General features: G+C 39.1%; 1 protein-coding gene across 1 annotated transcript in view; it reads right to left on the bottom strand.

Annotated features, from left to right (window-relative positions):
- Lrp6 (LDL receptor related protein 6) overlaps positions 1-21,307 on the bottom strand; it is a 122,353-nt gene that overhangs the window by 49,286 nt on the left and 51,760 nt on the right. The window contains exons 4-7 of the mRNA XM_028780901.1: positions 16,874-17,070; positions 14,806-14,937; positions 11,423-11,819; positions 10,374-10,545 (exon numbers count right to left, since the gene is read on the bottom strand). Of these exons, the coding sequence (XP_028636734.1) occupies positions 10,374-10,545; positions 11,423-11,819; positions 14,806-14,937; positions 16,874-17,070 (898 nt within the window). The remainder of the gene's footprint in view (positions 1-10,373; positions 10,546-11,422; positions 11,820-14,805; positions 14,938-16,873; positions 17,071-21,307) is intronic.

The following is a 21,307-nucleotide window of genomic DNA, read 5'->3' as shown; positions in this document are numbered from 1 at the left end:
AAATAATAGTGACAAAACAATTAAACTGGGCTCAGATTCTCTAGCGCTCTCTGGACAGCAAGTGAATCACTATTAACACGGATTATTCAAAAGCTGATTAGAAGAATGTTAAATCTGTCACAGTATCAAATGTCCAGTGGATGCTTAGTAAAGGGTAGTTCCTACTGGTTAAATTTTATTTTACTGAAATATTTTAATACCTAAGTATAAATGGATAAATTTAATTATTGGAATGCAATGCTATAAAATAGAAGGACCTAAGTAAACAGAAGATGTGGAAATAATGGACTGAAATAACCACAGTGATAAAGGATAAAATGACTGCGGCCTATGCCGTCCTGACAGCCTTGTTCCTGTCTGCTCCCTTCAGTCCCATCTGCTTCTGTCATTAGACATAAATAACTGAGTCAGTACACAGAAGGAGCACTGTGCCAATCTGAGGGGGTCACCATGACCTTTCTACACTCCTGTCTTAGGGTTCCACTGCTATGAACAGACACCACAACCAAGTCAAACACTATAAAGGAGAACACTTAGCTGGGGCTGGCTTACAGGCTCAGAGGTTCAGTCCACTATCATCAAGGTGGGAGCATGACAGCGTCCAGGCAGGCATGGTGCAGGAGGATCTGAGAGTTCTGCATCTTGAACTGACTGCAGCCAGGAGAAAAACTGATTCTTCCACGCTGCCCAGAGGTTCAAAGCCTATCCCCACAGAGACACACTTCCTCCAACAAAACCATACCTTCTAACAGTACCACTCCCTATGGGCCAAGCATATTGAAACCACCACACCATGTCTCCCTAAATCAAACTTTAATAAATGGAGCTAATTCACCAAATCCCCACCAAAGACATGATGACTGCTGAGGTAAATGGGAACAAGGCTAGTGGAAGAGGTGAGTCGCACGTACAGTCGACCACCAGCGTATACCCTGTGGGCCAGAGAGAGCAGGGAGGACCCTCAGCAAGCAGCAGCTGACACTCATCTTGAAGACGTAGAACTCTGACAAGGAAATAAGCTGTTTCTAGAAGAAAGGAATTCATGTATATTAAAGTAACATGGTCAAGGATGCACTCGGTGTCTTCTGAGAGACTCTAACAAAGATGCTTTCACTGAAGCACAAAGAATCCACACAAGACATAACAAGTCATGTTTACTTCAACTTAGCTGATGTAATTAAGATGTGCTAAATATTTTAACATAATTGTATTCACATTTTCCCTCTTAATTCTTTAGTCTTCCTGTTCTCATCTGCTATAATTTTGACAACAGAATTTGTTCTAAAACAATGTTCTCCAAGAAAAATAGAATACAATTCACAAACATGAGCCAAGTGAGTGGTAATCTCAACTTCTCTAATTTGCTGACTTGGTATTCTAAAACAATCTCTCACTATGCACCCCATCAGCCCTGGCCTCAAACATCAACCCTTCCTGCTTCAAAGTGCTGGGATTTTATATGTACACCACCATGCCCATCTGTCAAGTCCGAGTTCTCTGGTAACCACATTGTAAAAAGTAAAATGGAGCATATACAACATTATATACTTAATCTAACATAGCCAAACGTTCTCTCAATAAATAAATATTAATAAATATTAATTTGTTTTCATTCTAGGACTTTTGCTCTGCATTTTATAAAGGTCAACGCAGACACTCGCACATCTGGCTAGTGGCTACAATGCTGGACTATGTGGATTCGAATTTCAATGAGGTCAGTATATAGCATACAATGAATTTATTCTTCTCTATTTTAAATTTATAATCCTATCCCACCCCGTGCTTGTTATCTTCAGTCTTGGGTTGAAGGTATGCCAAAACTACACTTGAAAACCTTTCTTCTTACATTTCCTTTACAAGCTTACATTTCAAAACAGTACCTGGTATGTTTGAGAGTAACTAAAAGGCCTAACTATTCTGCTTCTTCTAATCTCAAACAGCAGTATCATTAATAAAAGAACTCTTCCCCTGAGCTGTGAAGCTCTAGATGAGCCAGTACGGACAGCTGGGTGGTTCACAGTTATCTTTATTCTGCTTTCTATATGCCTGAAATCTTCCATGAGAAAAATGAAGGGAGGGAGGGAGATAAGGAACAAGTCCAAGGGCACTTAAATAACAGCACTAATGATAATTGCTTATGAGGAATAAATGTTCTTATCGCTTTTGTTCTTAATATGATGCAGAGCTATTAAAAGGATCCTCTGAAGAGATTAAAAGACCAACAGCTTAAGTGAAGTCTGAATGTAAAAATTAAAATCTGCAGAATGCTGTTTCCCTTTGTGTCAGGTCCAGTGACTTCTGACACCAGTTTCCTTCTGCAGAGGTGACATTCCTATTAGGAAGCGATGCCCTGGATTAGCCATGCTGTCCTCGTGGTGGGTAGAAATAGCAACATGGTCTCCAGGAAAATCACTATCCAGTTCTCATTTTCAACAGACAATTTTAGACAGATTGCTAGATTTATACATATGATTTTTAAGCCCTTTACATTTAAAATAAGGTAAATCATGGTGAAAGTTCATTTGTATCTAAATCCAGAACAAATGAAAAAAGTTCAGGTGATTCCAAAAGATAACCTTTATACTTTAAAAACTAAGCCAGCATTAATTATATCTGGCAACTCCTGAGAGTGTTTCACTTTATTACCTCAGACTAGCTTAATTAGCTAAACTGAAATTAGACTTCTGTCATTTCTAAAATCTAACTTGGAATCTGAACTAGAGTCTGCAGTGGCTCAGCACCTACTACTACATTGTGGCATGGCGTTAGCATTCTGAGGTGTTCTCAAATTCTGTGAACCACACTGAGACATAGGCTGTAACAGGCGATAGCTGTCAGCTAACACACACAACACAATGTGCACCAAGACTAAGTGATGGCAACACTCCCACAGACATCACAGCCAGTTTCTCAGAAGCTTCGTCAGCTCATTAAACGTCAAGACAGACTTACCCATGAAATCCTGGAATGCTGCCAGTCAACTACCAAAACTGCCTCTATGTAACTTCACATGACTAGACATGTTGAAGGAACACATGTCAGAAAAACAGCAAGAGTGGTGAAGCTACAAAGTTCCACACTGTACACGCAAATTATGCTCTGTTTTAAATATTCCAGTCAATATCCAAAAGAAAGCAGGTCATTAAAAGCTGGTGCATTAAGAAAGGTATATAATAATCTAGAGAAGCATATTTTATCTTTGATACAAAGATCTAACTGCAGCAAACTGTCACAGTCAAAAGTATAATAAACTGAGAGAGAGGGTGGGAAAGGGAAATTACTGCACTCAGAAGGCTGAGGCAGGAGATTACTGGAGTTCAAGAGTTCAAGACCAGCCCAGAAAATATAGCAAAACAACAAGGAAAGAGGAATGTTCTGGACACAGAAGGCACGTACCTGTTTACAGTGTCACCCTCAAGTTCTCAAACCTAGGCCAAGACACCTACGTCTGAGCACATATACATGTTTTTATCATGAAAAAAAATTACAATGTATTAATTATACTAAGTAATGTCATATAATTACTGAAAAAAATCAGGCTTAGAATTAAACATTTCCAGTTACTAGGCTCCTTTTTCAGATAGAGCCTTTGCTCTTAAGTTACTATTTCGATAGACTCTTTTTAAACCTGAATTATTCAAGGAAAGTATATAATTAAGAGCTGTTTTCCATATGTATCTCTGTATTCAAGGCCTGCCTGGTCTACAGAGTGAATCCCAGGGCTATACAGAGAAAACATGTCTTGAAAACCTAAAAACAAGAGCAAAAGTGAGAGCAAGAGCAAACTGATTCCCAGATAAAGGCACCATTATGACGAACACTATTAAGTCAATGATATTCAGCAATTTATCAAATGCTTCTGAGAGTTCCACTGTCCCGAAGTCACAAATAAATCAAGAAACACCGTGTTAACATGGAAACTCACCTCTCATTCTTTTTCAAACAGTTAAAATAAATTCCATTTGCAATCAGAGTATAAAAATGCATCAATTACAATACTTTAATATTAAAAAGCAGATTGATTGCCCCAAAACGAGTAAGCACAACTCAAACCCAAATACAGATTTCAAACACACCCTAAAAAGAACAGACTCTAGCTAGGATGGAGGTGTGGGGACTGTGAGATGAGGTGAGGAGAGGTAAATGACAGGGGCTCCTCGGAAGCTTAGAATGGTGTGACCCAGCCAGCCCACTTCTAAGTACATGCCCGAAAGAAATGAAGACCAGATCTCAAGCAGACATTTATACTCCATGTGTGGTAGACTGTTCACAACCAGGAGGTAGAAGCAAACATAATGTGCAAACATAATGGGGCTAAACCAACGCGGCCTACATATACACAATGCAATACTATGCAGCCTTAAATAATAATTAAAAATGCAAGACATCAGATGGAAGAAACTTGCCTGATGATATAATACTCTACTGTCTTAGTAAAGGACAGCAGAACGGTGGCTGCTGCATGCTGGAGAAGGGAAAAGGGGGCAGGACATGTTGTTCAATGGCTGTAACTGTTGTAGATGATGAGAGACATCCCAGAGATCCACTGTATTTACATGTAAAATGTTAAGATGTTTGTTGTCTGTGTTTTTACAACTTAAAAACATGAGGCATATAAAAAGGGAACGAAAGCCAACTAGGAACAATTCACAAAATCAGTGAAATACTCTTAAGAAAATACACCAGCATCCATGAGTGTGCACAAGTGAACAGCTGGCTAGATTTGTAGGAAAGAGTCATATGCCTTCTCTCCAGGCAAATCTACTTACTATAGAAGGGATTACAAAACTGGCACCAGAGCTAACCTCTGAGTGTAGATAATACTTCATGGTCATATAACGTGAACCCAGTGGAAACGGCAGTTCTTGAAAACTTTACGTCTAAACGTATTCAGAGGGAACAGTTTAAAATTGAGGCAGCAGAAAATAGGACAAAAAGCGCTGTGCTGGCAGTAAGAGTCTAGTGTTCCATTCTTTTCCTTGAGCAAACAAGACTAACTAGTAGGGGGAGGTGCACACCAATATTCCTGAATTTTCAGAAAGAAAAGACTGGAACAGAAGGAACAAAGATCTCTGGTGTAAGAAAGTTCTTTTAGAAACAAAGAATGGCTAATTTTATGAGATCTGAAAACAGCTTTCTCTTGTTCAAAAGCAGTGACAACAGCTTATGGACTGCTCTGGCTTTTGTAGGTTATAACATATTAAATGCTTCTACGATTGTATTATGTCAATAAATTTTCAATAGAGTTCACAAACTTACTATGAACCCCTATGTTCCCCTGAAAGACATAAAGTAATAGAATAACGCAAAACCATGCTTAAGAATTCAATGACAGAGTTTTATCAATCTTTCCTCTGTGATGAGATGTCAGGAAGATATGGAGAAAAATATAAATTCAGAAACATGGACACAGTGTGGTAAAGAAGTACAAATGGGTGAAGGTTCCAAAATTTAAATACACCTTCTTGAAGATTTCTCAAACTGAAAGCATAATCAATTTTAAGGAACATTAGACAATGTTATAAACTGGAGAGATTCAAAAGAAAGTTCTCATTGATATTTGACATATAAAATCAATTGCTCAGGGACTGTGCTTTATCTTAACAAAAGATAACTACACTGTTGTAACTTTTTAATCTTAGAAACCAGCACCAAGGAAAAGCAGCATAGATTGGTCTATGGGTTTCTGACAGACTTGCACATTATATAGGCTAAAAATGTGAGACAAAGAAATTCCTTTAAAAAGAAATCTGAATACTTGGAAAAGAAATCTCCTTATTAGGGTATTGATAAAGCAAAGGAAGCTGTCATCAGAGGAAAATGCAGCCCAGCAATTGCAAGTTCAGAATATGAAACAGAACATTCACCAACTGCCAAGTTTTCAACACAACACAGACAATAATACTTCTTTATTCAAAAATGCTTGGTACTGAAAGGTTCTAATGATCTGTCTCTCTTCCTCAGGAGAACAAACCAGTGCCAGATAGAATCAGATATGGACCCCATCACCTACAGATACTGTACTATCAAAGTAAAGGAACCTACAATAAGAGATTTCAAACAAATTTACACATGTTCAAGACAAGAAAATCTTTTTAGCAGTAACTACCAAGTGTCATTACACTATCAGAAAAAGCTCAAAAACAGGCGAGGAGGACAAACAAAAAGCACTATAAAAACAAACTGCAGAAATTTTAGTTATATTATTTTGATAACGAATAATCAAAACTTAATGTTTCCCAATTAGTTAAATGAATATATAATGAGAAGGCATCATCAAAAAAAACAATCTTACTAAAGAGGGTGATGCACTCTTGTAATCTATTCACACTTGGGAAACCAAGGCAGGAAGTTGACACTGAGGCCAGTCTGGGCAATGTAGAGCCCATTCTCAAAGACCAAAAACAAAATAAAACCAAGCTAACAGTACTTTCTTAATTTTATGTCACAGCAAGGACTGCTTTACAGTATCAATGGCATGCCTTTGCTTTCAGTAAGCAGTATTACAGGTACGAGATGCAAACCATGTTTGAGGCCGACTAAGAAGATGTGAATGTTGTCAGAATAACAATGGTTTTCCAGGAACTATATGGTCATATGAAAGAGAAATAAAGTTTTTTTACATCTCCCTTTCCAGAAAAATTGAAACTTTTTTGTGCTACTCCAAGAAGCTGTGAACACTACAGTTATGACTGGGAGGCTCGGGAACAAAGTGTAGACGCTCTGGACGGTCTGCCCGCACAGCGGGAGCATTCCCATACTCTGCAGAAGCAGCAGGACAAGCAGGAGCTTGCTCCTTTAAACACCACCCACAGCTGCCAAGCTGAGGAAGCAGACTATCCGCACCTACACGTCGTTATGTGGAAGGAGCATGGCGCCACTGTTTTTAAGTGACATCATTAATACCATCCAGTGCCCTGCCTGTAGTTGTAGAAGACATTTCTAAGTGTCAAGAAAATCTATCGTTCCACAACTCTGTAAGAAAAATCTGGTCTGAAAGCTAGGGCTCCCCTTTCTTCTCCCTTGTTTTTCTGAATCCTTACTGAACTCAACACTATCTGCATCTGTCACTTCAACAAAAAGAGGGACAAACAGATCCAAGGCACCCACCCACTGAGGAGCAGAAGCCAGTGTGGACAAGTGTTCTGAGCTCCTCTCTGTCCTCCACTCTAAACACAAAAAAATTGTTGTACCACAGAATAACTTCACAGAAAACCATCTTTCTCTTCTCAAGTGTGCTATAAATATTTTATCCAAAATAAACTCTAAGTCTTTGAAGCAAACAGGGCTCCCATAGCCTGGTATTCCCTTACAGTCCCAGGAGCAGGCAGCTGCTACTCCTAAAGGCGACACAGCTGGGAAGCTTTCCTAGAAGGCAGGTTTGGAAGGCATCTTATCATCCACACTAGGTCAGGAGAATCGAACTGTTGAGTGTAAAAACTGAGAGTCTAAAAACTAAATTTTAAAATTACACACCTTTCACAAAATTATAAACCTTGATACTATCTGCCTACTCACTCTCAAGTACACAGAGATGGAGACATAGGGGGCATGTGTTCTCATAACCGCTTCTAGTCTCCGGAGGGAGATGAAGGCTTTCCTCCTCAGGCTACAGAAGATGAATCTAGACGAAGTATTGTGCTCCTAACAACTGGGAAGAAGGCGGTGGAGATAAATAGGAGTAACTGTGCCCCAATGCAAGACCCATCCCATGTGAGAGAAACAATCCAGCACTATTAATGATACTCCACTATGCTTGCATTCAGGAATCTAGCATAACTGTCTCCTGAGAGGCTTCATCCAGCTTCTCAGGATGGTTGGAGGGGATGGAGGCAGATGCAGAGTACATGGGAGAAGCACGGTGCCATTGCTAGGAACGTGACATTAACATCATTCTGTGCTCTGCCTCCATTTGTAGAAGATAATTTTAGGCATCAAGGCAGAGGTCAGAGAGTCTTGTGGAAGACTGGAGGACAAAAGTGAAAAAAAAGTCAGGGGAGTCAAGGACACCACAAGAAGACATACAGAATCAACTAACCTGGGCTCATGTGGACTCACAGAGCCTGGGCCACCAGGGAGCACGCAGGAGCTGGACCTAGAACCCCAACACATTGGAGCTTGGGGCTATCTCAGTCTCTGTTCCCTGCCCTTTCCCATTCCCCCTGTCTGGACTGCTTGGCTGGGCCTCAGGAGGAGAGGATCTGCCTAATCCTGCTGGGATGAGATGTCCGAAGGTGGGGTGGTACCCAAGGGGAGTACCCAAGGACAATGGGGAGAGGGATTTGTGAGGGTGGCACTGAGAAGGAAGGAGGAGGACTATGATCAAGATGTAAAGTGAGTAAAAAAAAATTATTGGAAAAAAAATAGGAGTAACGATCATGTTCTAGATATTTCTGAGGGGTTACACAACTAACAGCTGTGAGCTAGAACCCAAAGCCTTGAACACGTTAAGCAAGGGGCAGATATTAGCACAGGGAAGAAGTAGAGAAGGAGAGAGGGGACAAACAGTACCATTGTATACACAGTGTTTTATTTAACCAATTATTATGTATTCATTTTATGAATAAATTCTCATTTCTCTATCTGAATCCCCCTCAACTACTTATGACTTTGACAAAAGTTATGTGTCTAAAATAAAATACCTGGAAATGGGGAAGAGAATGCATTCTCTGTAAGGAGGAAGAAGCAACACCTTTCTTTTCAAGCCAATTAATGGCTCACAATAAACCAACAACAAAACCAAATACTGAATTTTTTAAACATCTCTAGATGATAATAAATTAATCATTTTCCCTCTAGTGTAAAACTTCAAGGGTGTTGGAGAGATGGCTCAGTGGTTAAGAGTACCAGCTTCTCTCCTAGAGGTTCTGAGTTCAATTCCCAGCTACCACATGACGGCTTACATCAATCTATAATAAGTTCTGATGCCCTATTCTGGCATGTAGTTGTACATGCAGATAGAGCACTCATATACATAAAATTTACGAATCTTTAAAAAAACAAAAAGGAAAAAAGTTTCAAGAGTAGACACTTGGAGGACGCACAAGCTCCGAGCTGTTTCCTGTGTGCTCACGTTGGGTCGGCACCTGATCCACGGCACACTGACGGGCTGGGGCTTGACAAGTGATGTGTACTTCAGCAAACAAAGCCAGCAGCCTCTCTGAAACATCCATCTATCACCTCTGCCACGTTAGCACTCCCCCCACCCCACCCCCAGCTGCCTAAGATCCAAATCCTAACGTGGGTTGGGATGGGGAGTGGTGCACTGAAGCTCTAAGAACATGGAGGAATGTTACACAGCTAGGCCATAGAGCTTTGCTAATAGAAACCAGCTGTTGAGGGAATGCAATTTCCAATATTTGGAACTGGTGGAGTATTAATGGGTTCCTTCAATTCCAAGTTTCCACTCTGGAAGTAAGGCCCTTTAATTCATTCTTCCCTGAGTGTCCCCAGCACGCCTCAGAGTTACCTTTCTAAAGTAGCTGCTCCACAGCCCACACTGTGTATCCATAAGGTAGGTGCAGGGGCTGGCTACAGAGTTCTTTTCTTCCAAGTCATTCCTTACATGAAAAGCCCTGCATCCCCAAAAAGATAGCCTAATCTACGTTCAGCATCAAGCATGTGTTATTTACAAAACATTATGATAAAATATTTACCACTGGTTATTTTCGTTATAATTCTATTTCCTACAAACTTAATTCTATCAGTTGGTAAAAATCTTTTCCAAGGATTTAGCTATTTCTCCCATATAGCCCACACATCAATGTAAAGCTTGTTTCTCAGGTGGTATGGTGCCACGTGCCTATAATCCTAGCACTTGGGAAACTAACACAGAAGAATCATGGGTCTGAACTAGCTTGGTCTATGCAGTAAAACCATGTCTACATAAACAGAATGTTTGTTTTCATGGAACCAATTGAATACTTAATATATTCCGCTATCAAATCCAACACCAAAAACAACAAAAACTTGCACACACGCACACATGCATGCATGCACACACGTGCACTTTGTTTTCCTGACTTAGAACTGCCAGGTTTTCTTGTATGGATCTTATATAATTTTGGTTTGCAGAACACTGGCTGTAGAAAATTCAGACAGGAGTTTCACGCAAAACGAAGCCATTTACAAAAGCTGGTAAGAGCAGAAACAACAGAATCCACACTTCCAGCACCAACACAGCTCAGAAACTCTAGGGTTAGGTAGAAGACGACACCTGTCCTGAGACCTGTGAACACTGGGGAAGACTTCTGGAAATGATACCCTGGAATCCCAGATAATTGTTCAGAGGCTATGTGAACCAAACTACTACTACTGACCCAGAAACCATTATAAACTTGGTTTTAAATATTTTTAAAAAGAAACAAACAAACCTCAATTTTGTCTGTTTTGGCATCTCCCCAGTATATTGTGCCTTCATCATAATCCAGGGCTAAGCCATTTGGCCAGCCAAGGGAAGTGTTCACAAGAACTACTCGGTCAGATCCATCCAAAGCAGCTCGCTCGATTTTGGGGATTTCTCCCCAGTCCGTCCAATACATATACCTATAAAGACACAAATAACAGAAGTGAAGCCCACTCCACACATTCCATTATCATCAGTCATGTGACGGGAAGAAGGGAGAAAAGCAACAGGACTTAAGCTTTGGTAGAGAACGTTTCTAGCGTTTATCACAGCAGTGTATGAACACACTCTCAGATCAAAATTGCTCTCTGGAGTTGATGAAAAATGTCTCCCACTGGAGTCTTATTAGACTCCATTACTGCACATATTTTTTTCTAATACATATGTTTCTTCCCACTCTTGCTTGCTGGTTTGTCATCTCTGGTACAGAAAGTTACCTAGTATAAATAGTCAGGTAACAAACTGAATTCTCCAAATAACTAATACTCCCTGTGGTGCTAAGTAATACCTGTGGCTCCTGGATGTTTAAGTGGCTCTAAGGCACTGGTGTATACTGAGGCATAACATCTGTCACTGTATCAGCCCTCAAATAAACCTCACAGAAAAGTAAAATAAGGCTATTCCCAAAGTTTTGCAAAGTCAGTCATTCACAAGAACTAAAACCTAAGATAATTCTCACAATAACAACTGAATAAGATAAAATTAGATCTGCTGGGGAAAAGGGTAGAGTTTTGAGAATAATTTCTTTCCATATTTTTCATGACCAAGATACAATCTGAGCAAAACCTACAAACCACACCCAGATCAGCAAGTCTAATTTAACTCAGAAATAAATTACTCAAGAAAGTCAAGAAGCTTTTTTAAAAGTGGCAATTCTTTGAGACCATATTCTAATTCCTACACTCTAAAGCTGATGCAAATTGTTTCCTGGAAAACAATAAACTCCAATAGTTCTTGTCACCTGAACTGCCTGTAGGTACCTGCAAAAAACAGACCACTAATGTCAGCATTTCTTACCCAGCCATGGGATCTAACACAATAGCCCGGGGCTCCTCTAAATCCTCTGAAATCAGGATCTTCCTCATGGTCCCATTGAGCCTTGTCACTTCTATCCGGTCAGTGCCAGTGTCTGTCCAGTACAAGTTTCTTGCAACCCAGTCAACAGCAATACCATCAGGATGGGCAATCTGGGCCGTGACCACAAACTGACTGCCAGACCCATCTATGAAGGAACGACGGATGGCCCGCACTTCATCATCAGTCCAGTAGACGTAGCCGTCTACAGGATCGTAGTCGATGGCAATGGCATGCCGGATATCTTCTAACTGCAGGACAATGTCAGTAAAATCTGGTGTATCCAAAGAAATGCGCCTCAAGTCTGTCCGCCGGGCCAACAGCAATAGTTCAGTGGCACCTAGGACAACAAAGAAAAATCAACCAATCAGTCGAAAGCCACAGACAAAATTTAGCCAGTCTATACAAAGACTGCAGATGTCTTCAAGGAATAAAAATTAACCAAGTTTAAGAACACCAACTCTCATTAGAGTAGAACTAAAAAGTGAACCCATGAAGGAGAAGAATCAGGGCAAGTGCCATAATAGTTAACCTCTCCAAATCAAGTGTGACCCACACTTGGCATTTACTAACAGCCTCTGGATAATAAGGGTATGTAGAGGTAATCACTAGTCATTTTATACCTAGTAACTAAATATTGATGGAGAAAAATCTGCAAAATACAGATCCTTTATTCAAGATGCAAACTTTAAAGGGTGCAAAAGAAAAGCTGGGAAACCAGTAGAGTGCTTGTCTTATAAACATGAAGACTCAAGTCTGACCCCTGAACCCCATACAAAAGGCCAGTCATGGCAATGTACTGGCTATCCTGGCAGAGAGGTAGAGACAGGCAGATACCTGGTATCATGGCTGCCCAGCCTAGCCTAGTTGGCAAATCCCATGCCTCAAAAAAAAAAAAAAAAAAAAAAAATCAAGGAGGTGAATGGCACCTGGGAAGCAACACATAGAGGTTCTCCGTACACCCATACACATGAACATGTATATGCAAAAACATGTTTGTACATGTACACACACACATGCACACATGTAGAATTAAAAAAAAACTAAAACAAGAACTGTTTAAAACTGAATTTCGAAATAAAAGAATGTTATAGTATATACATTCTCTCTCCGTGGCACTGTCTTAAAGGAATATAGAGCTACACCTCCAGACCCAAGAACAAGGGAGGCTGTGAAGATGGGAACAGCAGCACTGGAGAGAAGGAGTCTAAGAAACACATCAGTAGTTAAGAGTACTTGAGGCAGTGCTGGAGAGATGGCTCAGCAGTTAAGAGCACTGACTGCTCTTCCAGAGGTCCTGAGTTCAATTCCCAGCAACCACATGGTGGCTCACAACCATCTGTAATGGAACCCGATGATGCCCTATTCTGGTGTGTCTGAGGACAGTGATACTGTACTCATATAAAATATGATTTGAGAGAGAGAGAGAGAGAGAGAGAGAGAGAGAGAGAGAGAGAGAGAGAGAGAATGAGAATGAATTTGAGCCAATAAAATCTGGTTCAAGTAGACATACAAACTGAGACAAACAGAGCCTTTCTAAGCCTAGACTCTGCTAAATGTGTAAAGGTTGCTGCAAAAATTAAAGACAAACAGATAAACACATTCAGGAAGGTACTAAGTGTGAAAGTATTCCATAAGCATCAACTAATCTATCACTAAAAATAAAGACTGAGTTACAAATCATATTTCTGAAATATTTTAACATGAATTAGGAGCCAATGAAAACAACTTAAAATTAGGATATTAAGCTCAATCTTTTTGTTATTTGTAATGTTCAAGTAAACCACCAGCAAAATAATCATCTAAGAGGCTAATAAAAAAAACAATATGTAAACTGTCAACAGAATGATCAAGGTAAAAAAAAAATTCCAGCTAAAACATGTGTCTATAAAGTGCTGGCATATAAACTTAAATATAAATTTGGAACTGCAAACACAGGAAGAGGAGTGCTGAGTTTCAGTATGAGCTGTTGACCTGAGTGCTGATTATACAGGATTTCTAACTGGAGGAAACACAAGCAACTGTAACCACAGGCCGAGCAGGAATAATTCTGCCCAGCTCACTGCCCCAGCTGACTGCCAAAAGGAGTCAGTTCAACTTTGCAAACAATTCACAGAACTACTAATTTGAGCAACGTGGTCAAAACAATATAGGTAACTTAAGGCTATTAGGTGTCAAATATCCATCTGAAACTCAAAGCTAGCTAACCGTACACATCTGTACCACTGTGCAGGAGAAGACAAACCTCCACTGCTGAAATAAAGCCTTGTTTTTGAAGTCAAGGTACAATTCTAAACAGAAAAGCAATGTTACAAAAACCCTTCTGTTTAAATTGAAACCAAATCACTGTTTACCATGGAAACCATCTGACCAGAGTCAGCCAGCTTCACCTTTGACTATGAGGATAATTTATCAACCCTAACTCCTAATAAACATCCACTAAGTTGTCTCAATTCCATCTCACTGACTCGCTGGCCTCTTTGCCAGGAACTCACTCTCTCTCACACACACAAGCTCTGGAATGAAGGCTTCTCTTTTCAGAGGTAGATAAAGAAGCCACTGCCCGTGTAACAACTTTCCTACCAGGTTTTGCTACTTGCCAGAGAATGGTGACCCATAGTGGGAAGAATGAATAACACCCTCATTAAGAGAAAAAAGAGCTGGTGTTCTCCCAAATTACAAGCCTTGCACTGTCCCAGGTCAGTGCCTTCTCCAACATGCCTCCAACTATCGGGAATTAAGAATGGAGACAAGAGCGAAGTGGACTGATTAAGCTAAAAACATCAAAGTTACTTTAATAGTACAGTGAGGAATTTTTTTCTTAATGTACTCATCATTAAAGAACAGTCAAAAATATCTTTTAATCACTTAAGAGAAAGCTCATGTATCTCATCTTATTCTTCATGAACTACAGTTTAAGGACTGACTGTCCTCCAGCTTCTTCTCTACAGATGGTACATGCCTGTATGAAGAGACATAGTACTCTCTTCTCACAAGACTTAACTGAGATTTCAGTGGCTGTGAAATTTGACAAAGAAGAGAAAAAGGATTTAAATATTTAGTTAGGACTGAATTAGTATTTAATATGAATTAGTATTTAATAATTATTTAAATAATATTTAAGAAATTGCATGTTTCTTAAATACTAAATAAATGAGATAACATAAAATAAAAGATGTCACAAAACATAAGCCATCCTTGCTATCTGAGTGACTAGCCTCCCAGAACACTGCCAACGCTAGAGCTTACAAAAGAAATACAGAATTGGTCAGAGAGAACCCAGCTGCTCTCAGAATTCTACCCCCAATGGGTAATAACCATCTTACCATCTTTGCAGGTTTTTCCATTCTCCAGAAGCTTGACCCCAGTTGGACAAGCACACTGATAAAAAGGCTTGACTGGAGACATCAAACACAAATGGGAACAACCACCATTATCAATTCCACATGGATTTGTAGCTGTCAAATATAAATCACACTGATTAATACCAATGATTAGGAATGACCTCACTCACTCAAGATACATAAAGGTTAACAACCATAACATGAGCAACTGTGCTAAACCAAAATTACTACCAAATTTCATCCAGGTGCTTGACTACCAACCATCTGTAAGGAAAGGAATTAATTAGTGAACTTACTTAGCATTTTTCTATCCAAAGAGTAACTAAGAAGAAAAACAGAAAGTCCTTGCCCTAGTGGAGTTTATAAGCTTATCAGTAAGCCAAAATAATGAACTATGAAAATGGGAAGAAAACAAGAAAGCTAAATATTATATTGCACATTATCTACTACAATCAAGGAGGAAATTAATCTTGGCGTTTAAAAATGCATGGGGCCTAGCAGGCATCTTGAAGACAGGAGGGGACATTCTGAACATTTTGGGTGTGGTAAAAAGCCTTCAAAATAAAAGCTTAGAGACCAGGCACTGGGGGGCAGTAAGGAGAACACTATTAACCAGAGGCTAAGGCTCTGGTAGACTGGTAGGAACAGGCCGTAGCAGAGAATATGAAAGCCAGGAAATGCAATCAGAATGTTGGAAAGCCATTCCTTGGAATGAATAAGATGAAAAAGATAAGTTCAGTGCACTAGGAGGGAAGGGAAACACAGGAAGGCAGGCATGATGGCTCACACCCACAATCCCCACACTGGGGACCAGAGCTCAAGTACGGTAAGATGGGGGCCAGTAGGAGCTACATAGGATTCTGTTTTTATTTTTAATTTTTTTAAAGGCTGAGTTGTAGCTTAGTGGTTTGAGTAGTTGTCTAGAATGTGCAAAGCCTAGGGTCAGCCTCTAGTACTACAAAATAAAATGAGAAATAAAGCAAGAAAGAACAAGAGACAGAAAGAAACAGCAGAGTTTGTTAACACTGCAGAAACAGACATATTCACATAATATTCATGGGAAATACAATATAATATGGAGAGCAACATAAGACAAGAACATAAAACAGAACACCAAAAATAACTAAAATTCTCAAACTAGTAAAACAAAGGATCAACTGTGATGTTTAAAATAGGGTTCAGAGACTTTCTGATGACTAACCATGTGAATACAAAGTTCACAATGGACTAAATAAATATTTGTTTTTATGTAGATTAACACATCTATTTTAAGATGGTTTTATGGGATCACGGTCACTGAATGTAACACTCAATATTTGATTATCTCCCCCTCTAAATGGAAAGAGCTAATACCAAACAACTCAGAATCCAAGCACTTTTCCTTTTTGGCTATAAAAACGATTTGAAATATACTCAGACACATGCCAGACACTTATTTACATGCCAGTGCCAAACATTTCCCATTCTCATATTCCTTTTAAACCCCAAATCCACTCCCCTCCTACAAGGAGTCATTGTCAACAGACACAGGCCCAAGTCTTTAAAAAGGGTAACTAAAACCAGAAGCAAGCTGAAAAGAAAACTGCATGAAAGCAAGAAGAGGAACACAGGCCAATGTCTAAGCAGTAGTCTACTCTGTACACATAGGCACTGGAATTCATGAGCCAGTTAACAGAGGTTCCTTAGTAAGTCGGTATTTTTTTTGTGAGCACATTCACATGAACACATTCAAGCATAATAAGAAAATAGTATGAACAAGAAATGCATTTATGTTTAAACTTAGCAGATGAGTTGTCTCAATTTTAATTCATTTCTGTTCTCCACTTCCATTACCCCAGCCCCAAATAAAAGACAAGACATTACATGGGGAAGGGTATCAGGCCACAAGGTTTAGACAGGTGTCTAACCTGAACTCTATGTGCATGCTTTTCTTGTTATTCCTCCCACTGCCTTTGCATATGCCCTCCTCCTCCCGTGCCTCACTAAAGCCAGACATCAGAGTGCTTACAGAGCTGTTCCAACCTGGAATTTAAAAATCCAGATCACTTACCATTTGGCTGCCTGTGCTGGCTGAAAGCATGTATATCCATGGGAGAGAAGATGTTAGAATGAATTTCACGCAGACCCTCGCCAGTATACTTGTTGCAAGCCAAAATAGAGTGTGTATTCCAGTCAGTCCAGTACAATGTGTCCTCAAATAACGTCAAAGCAAAAGGATGTGGAAGGGAACCTTTAACCACTGCCTGCCTGTTAATACAGAAAGAAAAACTCACACTGCAAATTTTTTCTTTTATGACTTCAACACTAAAGAAAGTTCACACCAATACATAAACATACTAAGGAAAATACATGTAGGTTAAATTCATCTGTGAAAAACAATTCGAATGGCAAATTCAAATATACTTTCAAGTTGTCGAAGAACCATACCGAACATTCAGAATGGTCTCTGCCTTGGAGGCAAGCAGGCTAAGTCACAAGACACAGGAATCGTTTACATTCACCCTCTCTTCTCAACAACTACCTTCAAACTCATGTTTTCTATTCTTCCATGTAATTAATATGATCAGGGGAAAATGAGCAATGAAGAAGTCCCAGGAATGACAGCTGGCACTAAGAAGACTTAAGGCAACAAGGTCTGTCCCTCCTTGATGCTCAAGGACAGAGCCTGAACTTGGTTTTCAATCTTATGATTTTAATAATTGCAACTGAAAACATACACATGATGCAAAAAAAGACAGACCTCAGTCTAGCTCCAGAAAATGATTACAGAAATGATGCACAAAATCTGTTAGTTTATTTTTATTGTATTACTATTAAACCTCTCAGTTCAGGCAACTAAACAAAGTCCTCAGTTGGTACAGTATGTTCGTAATACAGACCTAGAATTTCACAAAACAAACAAACTGTTAAAAAAAAAAAATCCAGAGACTTAGTCCTCACACCACACCACAAGCACTTTGTAGAGTGTCAGAGTTGTACAATTAATAAATGTTCTAGACACAATGAATAAATCATGGATTTAGTCAAACAAACATATACAACAATAAATGCTTTGATATTTTCATAAACCCGTATTTTCAAGTAGCCAGCCTAGGGGAGGAAGAGGAGACCAAACACCAACACAGAAACTACTGAAAAGAACCAAGTATCAAATGTTAGGTAGAGACTTAACTTTAGGTTCACAGGGTGACTTCAAGATCTCTAGCATCTATTTGAAAGCCAAGGTCAAGGACAACGGCTAAGTGAAATCAGTGTCTCTAACACATGAACTAGTACTGACCTAAAGAGTCATAAATTCAAGACATTTCATTTTAAAACTTGAGTACAGGAGGAAGATGACTAATTTATATTTTAGAGCGTCATGCCGACTAGCTGACCTACATCAATTTTCTCCTTTCATTTTCCTTAATTTTTCTTCCTTAGAAGTTTCATTTTCCTTCTCCTTTCCCAAAAATGTTTCCAATCACTGTTCCTAAGGTATTCTCTTTCCCTTTTTAAAAATTAAATTAAACTATCGTATTTATAGGAGTAGTATCTTAGTTTAGATCCCATTTTAAATAGGTCAGTATATTTTACATCAGTCTTCCCAAAATTGATTATGGTGAGACACAAACAACTCTGAGGTGACACCTGTACAAAGCAGAAATATAAATGAAAAATAAATAATAGTAAAAACCAAGTGACTCATCATGGTAAACAGGAACTTCACCAACATCCTAAAAACTTGCACATTCCATAACAAAAACTTTTTTTAAAAATGAGAATAAAATGCCTTTTAAATTCCTTTGTACTTTTCTAAATACAAAGTTAAGATTCAGTCTAATGAACTGAACACAAGAAAATAAACAAATAAGAAAACAAACTCTGTGTAAAAGCAATAAGTAAAAAGCACATCAAAACCTACAAAACTGAACAAATGAGACGAGAGAAGTGGCTCAGTGGTTAGAGTAGTTTTGCTCTTGCAGATGACAGGAGTTAGGTTTCCAGAGCCCACAGGTGGTTTACAACCTCTGTAACTCCTGGTCCAGAGAGCCAATGCTGTCTTCTGACTTCTGGGGGTGCCAGGTATGCACATGGTGAAGAGACATATGCAAGGAAAACACTTACATATAAAATAAAATAAATAAATCTAATAAAATTTTAAATAAAAGATAAGAAATATAACAAATTAAAGTATTAACCTTTTTAAAACTCAAAACCTCTGAAAGAAATTAAGAGCAACAAAACAATAAACAGGTTAATACAAGACCTCTATGGTTTCCTTTTCTTTTAACCTCTTAAAAACAAGGGTCATTAGACTAAACAAATCCAGAGTTATGTAGGCAGAATGTTATTGTGCACTACGAGAAGATTCAAATGCTGATTTCTGTCTCCCCTGTATCTGGTTGCAATCTTTATTCAGAGAATCTCCCCTCTCAATTTTTGTAAACATCAGCTCCCAAATGTTCAATAAAGAGAGCTTAACAGCCAATGACTGACCAGGGAATAGAATAGGGCTGGACTTCCTGCCAGCCAGGGGAGGGGGTGGAGAAAAAGGACATAGAGGATTAACCACAGAGGATTAACCATAGAGACAGAGTCTAGGAGACACTCAAGAAAACACCTAGAGCGGGGAAAGCCTTAGTGGACTTTGGCTTGGGGGTGGGGGAGAAGGCAGATTTGTTTAGACGGTTAGAATCTGCTCAGGTGTCATGCCTTTAAAGCATGTTAAGTAAATAAGAAGTCCAGTCTCAATTATTTGGGAGCTAGCTGGATAGGAGGAAAACTGTAACACACATATTATAAAGCTACTAACAGAGTTACATACAGGCTGTCCATACGTACTTTAGACACAAAGACACCAGAAAGTTAAAAGTAAAAGTTACAGCAAACACTGACTGTACCAGAATGGAGCAGTGTAAACAGAATACACTAAACAGGAAAGATAAAGCAACCAGAGATACACATTTTGTGGGAAAAGATCACATTACAAGAACACAATCGTATGCACAGAAACAACCTGAGTGCTGACACTATGAAAAGGAAAATAGTGAGAGAGTGCCTGGCACTCCATTCTCTACAAAACCTGAGAATTTGCTGTACTAACTTATTATCCATAGAACACTCCAAAGAGACACACTATTCTCGAGTACATGGGCATATTTGGAAGGCTAGGCCATGTGCATGTCTGCCTTTTGTTTTCTTGAAGCCCTGGGAACTGAATTCTTGGCCTTGCATATGTGAAACAAGCATTATATTCCAACTCCACATGCTGGCTGAAATCTCAGGAGGTTGGCTCAAAAACACAATGCTTGCTAACACTCTTAAGGGGCTGTATTCAATCTCCAGCACTAAAATACATGCATACATACTAATGCATGTTCTGCCCAGTGACAAGTGTATACCACCAGTACTCCAGGGAAAGAGGACTGTGAGCCAGCGGGAACTACGTAGTGAGACCTGCCTTACCAGTCAATAAATACTAAAGTTATACAAAGTGTTACACAAAGTTATACTGTAGACACTAAAAACCAGGACTGGAGAGATGGCTCACCAGTTAGGAGGACTTACTGCTCTTACAAAGGACCTGGTTCACTTTCTAGAACCCCACACTGTCTCACAACAACCCAGGTCCAGGGGATCAGATGCCCTTTTCTGACTTCCATAGGAAACAAGAACACACAAGGTACACACAAACACAAAACCGTCAATCGTGAAATAAATAAATCTTTTACAAAAGAAATCAAAACGGATAAAGAGCCAAGAAATTGAATTTTTTACAATTTTTCATTTTCTAACTTCTTCCTCATATTCTTCTAAATAAGCAATGTGTCATAATACACAATGTCTCATATCTATAATCAGAGCACTCTAGGGACTAAGGCAGAAACATTACTCCAAATCTGAGGCCTGCATAGTGAGAACCAGCTCAAAATACAACAAACAAACAAACAAACCACCATTCAAAGAAGAATTCACAAGATAAGTAAAATATTGAGCTAAAACAAAACATAAATACAATGCATAAAAATTTGTGAGTATCATAAATCAAAAAAGTTGATTCATTGAAAAGATTAACAAAACTGCAACTTATTAGCTATACTGACAAAGGCAAAAAAAAAAAAAAAAAAAAAGACAGAAACTGTGAAACTGAAACACTCCATAACCGTAAGGGAAGCATCATTATCACACATTTATAGAAATCAAAACATGTAATTACAAGGAGCAACCATAAACAACTCTGTGCCAACAAATTAGTCAACTTATAGGAAATGGAAACCTTCCTAGAAAGAAACCAATTACTAAACTAGATTCATGGAGGATGACAGCAGAGCTGCATACACAAACCTGTCATTTAAAGTATCCCTAAGAAGAAACAGGCTCAGACAGCATCACAGATTAAACCTACCAGACACATTTACGACAAACAACAAGCTAACGAAAGAACACACTCTGGGAGAACATAAAAGGAAAGGAGACATTTATCAACTCATTCTTAGAGACT

This window comes from Grammomys surdaster, unplaced genomic scaffold (genome assembly GCF_004785775.1).
Source record: "Grammomys surdaster isolate TR1022 unplaced genomic scaffold, NIH_TR_1.0 373, whole genome shotgun sequence".
Lineage (NCBI taxonomy): Eukaryota > Metazoa > Chordata > Mammalia > Rodentia > Muridae > Grammomys > Grammomys surdaster.
Note: the sequence above shows the minus strand (reverse complement) of the source record. Positions and strands in the feature narration are given on the sequence as shown.